Raw genomic sequence first — 5122 nt, 5'->3', positions numbered from 1 at the left:
ATCTCCGTTAATCATTTCAGCTTGGCACCTGAAGATGCTCCGATGGCTCCTGCTGATTGCCGTTGGTGGTTTATTCATACATGTACCACGATCTACTGAGCATATCACCGATCAATTTCTGAAGGCATGTACATTCCAGTAATGTTTTGTCAAATGTTTATCCTTTAGGAAGTTTCTCCTGTATTGAACTCTGTGGATGCTGCCTGTCGGTGGGCTTTATTAATTTAAAGCCGGACGCATCGTGCGTCTTCGTTTAAAAAAATAATAATTAACAGTAGTTGCTTGTGATTAGATGAGAAATACTTCCTCCATTCGGAATTACTCGTCCAAGAAATGAATGTATCTAGATGTATTTTAGTTGTAGATACATCCATTTTTATGACAAGTAATTCCGAACGGAGGGAGTACAAATTTAATTTATCTTTTGTTTTTATACTGGCTATAACTTTCTATGGAAAAGTGAAGATAAAGAATATAATAAATTTAGAGAAGTGCTATTATATAACCTACGACAAAGCACATACAATTTTAGTACGACACTAGAGTTAGCGTCGTATCTGAAGCAATCATCATCAGTTCTCAACCAGCTCCGAGCTTTTCTTGGAATAAAATGGCAATCTTGATTAATTCATCTCTTCTCAGCTCATACTGCCTATTCTCGTTCCAGAATCAAGATCATCACATCCCAAACACATAGAAACAATGCTGACTGAACCGGCTCAATCAGTGTAGCAACACAATCTAATCATCCAACAATATAACAATCGGGGCACGTGTGTTCGTTTCAACCAAATATACTTTACTTTCATTCATCTTCGGTTCCAGCGAAAGATAAACAGAGTACCTGCTCTCACAAGTAACACTATGTGGGAATAAAGATAAGGTTTCCCATTGCACATCTTAAAATTAACCCCACTACCGAATTCTTTCTCGGAAAATTTAGAATTGCAGCCCAAAGATCCATGATCCATTGCATCACAAAACCAAATTATACAGGTATCACCACCATGCATGTACATACAAGGAAAAAAGGGGGATAGATCATAACATTCTCTTGTTCTGTCTGCTTCAGCTGCTTTGTCGGCAATCTTGAATGGAAATGGGGACGTGCTTATCTCTGAGTTCCAGGCCATGTTCAAACTGAACCCAGCCGGGAGACGGTAGCAGTGACAAGAAAAGAAGAGATCGCAGCAATACTAAGCGAGGGATGAACGTCATCTGTTTTAACATATCAATTCTTCTCCAAAAGTAACTCCAGAAATTCTCAGGACTGCTAAAACTGGAGAGGTCACCTGGCGCTCGACCTGCTCTTGATGATGATCAACCAAACAAGGAGGTGTTCCATCAAATGATAAGCAAGGCAGAGCTGTTCCCTGGTCAGAAGCTTGTGACATTGCAATGTTCAGATATATGGTACAGTAATATACAAAATTGCTCCATCCTAGATGGGGCACACAGTTTGCACAAGCGAAAACTGCTTGAACTCCATCTTCCCATTATTTATTAGACTTGAGCCCCATTCTGAAGAACATCAATTGCAGAATTCAAGAAAAAAATTGTTCACATACAGGAACAAATAGATCGGACAAGCTCTCACTTGGCAAGATTCTCCCCAAAAGTAAAAAAATAAAATAAAACTGAGAACAGAGATCCATTTTCAGGCTTGAAGAGTTGTATCAGTTCCCGTCCAATCCCAGTTTATGTACACAGGGTTAAAATGTTAACCTACAAATTTTAACACCTACGGGTTTATAATGAGGTTAAGTAAGCAAGCATGATACTCCCTCCATACCAAAATAAGTGTCTTTGATTTAGTACAACTTTAGTACAAAGTGGTACTAAATCAAAGACACTTATTTTGGGACGGAGGGAGTGCTACGTACCAGACCAGACACAGCCTGAATCTTAGCATTCCTTCCTGAACCTCCAGTCATGATCGAGATGATCAGAACGTGGCAAACACAACATTAATCATCAGGATTACAGCCATACCAGACAGACAGTTTATAAGAAAATCTACAGGCTCTTGACCCATACTAAACACCATTGGCTATCAAAAAAAAAAAAAAACTTGTTTTGCACAGAGATCAGAAGTCTGCCATTTATGAAACAAGAAACTCCTGACGGCAGCCAACTGACAGCTCTAGTTCAGTTGAAAACAAATGATATTTTTCTGCCGTACTACTATTTTCTCAAGGCAGCTGTGTGGTACCTGGAGTGTGCCGTGTTCTTCCCAGGCACCTGAAAAGAGGTGCCCATCTGCCTTTTTTGTTGCCTCCTGCAAAAGGTTGACATATATATGACGAGCAGTTTTCCCAGCTTCCAATCTGTAGCTACCACTCTTGTTGAATCTTTGCTGTCATTTCATGTAGGGAAGGTCTCCAGAAATACACCTTCTGTTCTTGGTTAATTAATTCACCGATGCTATCTGTAAAGAGAAGGATACGGGATACTTTGGATCCAATCCAAGGAACTGAAGATATACAGGTAAACAAAAATCTCTAGTCCAAGATTATGTATGATCTATACAGGTAGGGATAAAACAAAAATCACAAGATCAAGATTATGAATGATCTATACAGATAGGGACAAAACAAAAATCACTAGACAAAGATTATGTATGATACTAGTTGGGATTCAAGCCTATGCTCATTGCGGCAAATGTTCAGACTGACAAATGGATGTCCGGCTCTGTACGAATATAAAACTGTTACACGCGTCTGACTCATTCCATGCCAATTTTAAAATAAATACATCATCAGTTCTGGAGCAGCTCGGAGGTTTTCTACGAATAAAATGGCATTCCAGAGTCCTAAAAAGAACATTCACGAATCAGGAATCGCCACATCACAAACATACACAGAAACAACGCCTGATTGAGCCGACTCAAACAAGGTGGCAACACAGCCAAAGCAATCAACCACGCCAAGAGATCTTATTTTTGGTGGCCATTCAGTCCAGTTCACAAACTAATATCGTGTATGAAGCTGAATGTATATAAAACTGTTGTTACCACTGTCAGCAAAACTCTGGTGTACTGATTTCTTTCACCTGCATGCTGCTATTTGTACAAGAGTAGGAACTACAATTTGATTTCATTGACATTGATGCAATTTATCTGTGATTAACAGATCCAAAGCTCTACTGAATTCATTAGCTACAACAAACATACATAAAAAGAACTTGTTCAAAGGCAGTGTTTTATCAAAATACTGAATGAATAATGTCAACTAGACATTTGCACTAGTAACCAGTCTGATTGACCCTTTCACTACATTACCAGGTTCAAAATCTGCAATAGGACTTAGGATAACCATAATAACTGATTGTTATGGAAAGGAAGAGCGATTACAGTATAATTTAGCGACATGGAACTAACACATGTCCAGAACAACAACCTGTGCTAGGTAAACAAGAACAGGGGTAACAACCTGTGCTAGGTTTACCAGGCATTGCTCTGAACCGAAAATCAACCAAGCAGGAGTGTAAGCACCAGCAAATTGAGCGGCATGATTCAAGCAGATTCAGAGGTACACAAACAGGTACTTCAGCCGGCAGAAGAGCCAATTCTTGGAGGAAGCACAAGCCTGGTTTGAAGGTAACACTACCACCCATCTCCATCTGCTAATGACTCTGAGAACAGAGGAACATAAGGTAGAAATCGTTGTGTATTCTTCTCAAGATTAATGATACAACCAACTTTCTGATGTTGCATATCGTACCCTACCAAGGTATCACCTCCATGTGAAACCAGGAAAATGGTGTCGCAATCTGGATGAATCCCAACCACCCTGTACTTCTCCCCAGTCATGCTCATAAGCTCATCGATGCTGGCAGTATGCTTCAGAACCAATTCTTTACTGTCACAATCCTTGAGGCACCAGAGTTCTATCTCAGAATATAGGATTTTATTGTTATCATCGACGGAAGATACAGCATAGAGTAAGCACCCCTGCGACGATCCAATCGTACCAAATCTTCGACCGTACGGCATAGGGATAGTCCTCCGCACTTTACCTTGCATGTCAATCCCCAGGAGCACATGCTCGTTGCTGATGCCCTTCGGGTTGCCAATCACGTACATCATACCGCCGACAAAGACACCCTTACTATAGAAGAACAGCGCCACTTTCTCAACAATCCCACCATCTCCGCGACTCCAGGCTCCTGTTCGCGACGAGTAGACGTTCACTCCTGTCATGTACGTTTCCACAGTGGTCTCCTCAAAACAAAAAACGTGGAAATGGGACGAGACTGCCGGATCAAAAGCTAGGCTTGCCATACAGTTATATCTAAATCTGTCTGCCGGCGCCTGCGGTTGAGGGGGCAGCTCCACCCACCTCCCAGTGGCCGGATTGCACACAACAAAACGGAAATCGTCCTCTGCCAAAGCCCAAGGGTTCACCATGTTCTTGCTGGAGCTTAGGTAGAGAAGGAGGCCATTGCAGGCGTCCACCTGAGCCATGTCCTTGTACTTGCTAGGCTGCAGGTAAGGGAGGGAAGGGTCGAACGGGGCTGCGCCGCGGGAGACGCTGGCGAAGTGGTGGCGATTCCGGCCGGCGGTGGCCGTGTAGAGGAAGCCGGCGAGGGTCTGGGGCAGCTTCTTGCGGTTGGCGGGGTCGGCGATGAGGTCGCGCCAGCGCACGGAGACGCACTTGAAGCGGTGGAGGGATCTGGCCGGGATGCGGGAGAGGATCTCCAGGATGAGGTCGTCCGTGAGCCGGCAGGCCGTCCCCGCCGCCGCCCCCGGATGGCTATCCAGCCTCGACTTGTTGTTCCTCTCGAAGACCTCCCCTTTATCCGCCTCCTCCATCTCCATGGATCGGAAGCGGGAGAGCCCAGGCAGGGGACAGGTAAGATCTGGTGGATCTGCAGTTGGAGAGAGGATATCATCGATCTGGCGTAGGAAAATCGACCCGGGTAGCAGCCGGCGGTTGTGACCTCGCCCCCGCCGTGGTGAGTCGGGAAAGGTGGACAGGTGGTACCTTGGTTTAGGCGGCGACGGGCGACGGAGATGCAGCCGGCGGCGCCTCGCTTCTCGGAGGACAGCGGCTCAGGAAAATCGACTCTTCACGACGGCGAATGTGAATGCTGAACTCTTTTTTTTCCCCGAGGAAACCGA

General features: G+C 44.2%; 1 protein-coding gene across 2 annotated transcripts; it reads right to left on the bottom strand.

The window, feature by feature from the left end:
* Window positions 1-882: 882 nt before the first annotated feature.
* LOC119292196 (F-box protein At5g07610-like) lies at window positions 883-5122 on the bottom strand. Of its 2 annotated transcripts, XR_005142924.1 has the most exons (3): window positions 4986-5122; window positions 3432-4869; window positions 883-2428 (listed from the first exon to the last, which is right to left on the bottom strand). XR_005142924.1 is itself a non-coding variant. In XM_037571028.1 (2 exons), exon 2 carries the CDS (start codon window positions 4817-4819, stop codon window positions 3605-3607), a length of 1215 nt encoding a protein of 404 aa, XP_037426925.1. In that variant the 5' UTR covers window positions 4820-4869; window positions 4986-5122; the 3' UTR covers window positions 3080-3604. The 2 variants fall into 2 exon arrangements, 1 of the variants encoding a protein (XP_037426925.1); XM_037571028.1 differs by lacking the exon at window positions 883-2428 and having other exon boundaries at window positions 3080-4869.

The sequence above is a fragment of the Triticum dicoccoides genome, chromosome 4B (assembly GCF_002162155.2).
Source record: "Triticum dicoccoides isolate Atlit2015 ecotype Zavitan chromosome 4B, WEW_v2.0, whole genome shotgun sequence".
NCBI lineage: Eukaryota > Viridiplantae > Streptophyta > Magnoliopsida > Poales > Poaceae > Triticum > Triticum dicoccoides.
This window is presented reverse-complemented; position numbering and strand designations above follow the sequence as displayed.

Coding starts and splice junctions, on each gene's coding strand:
- LOC119292196 (XM_037571028.1), bottom strand. CDS start 4,819: ATGGAGATGGAGGAGGCGGATAAAGGGGAGGTCTTCGAGAGGAACAAC.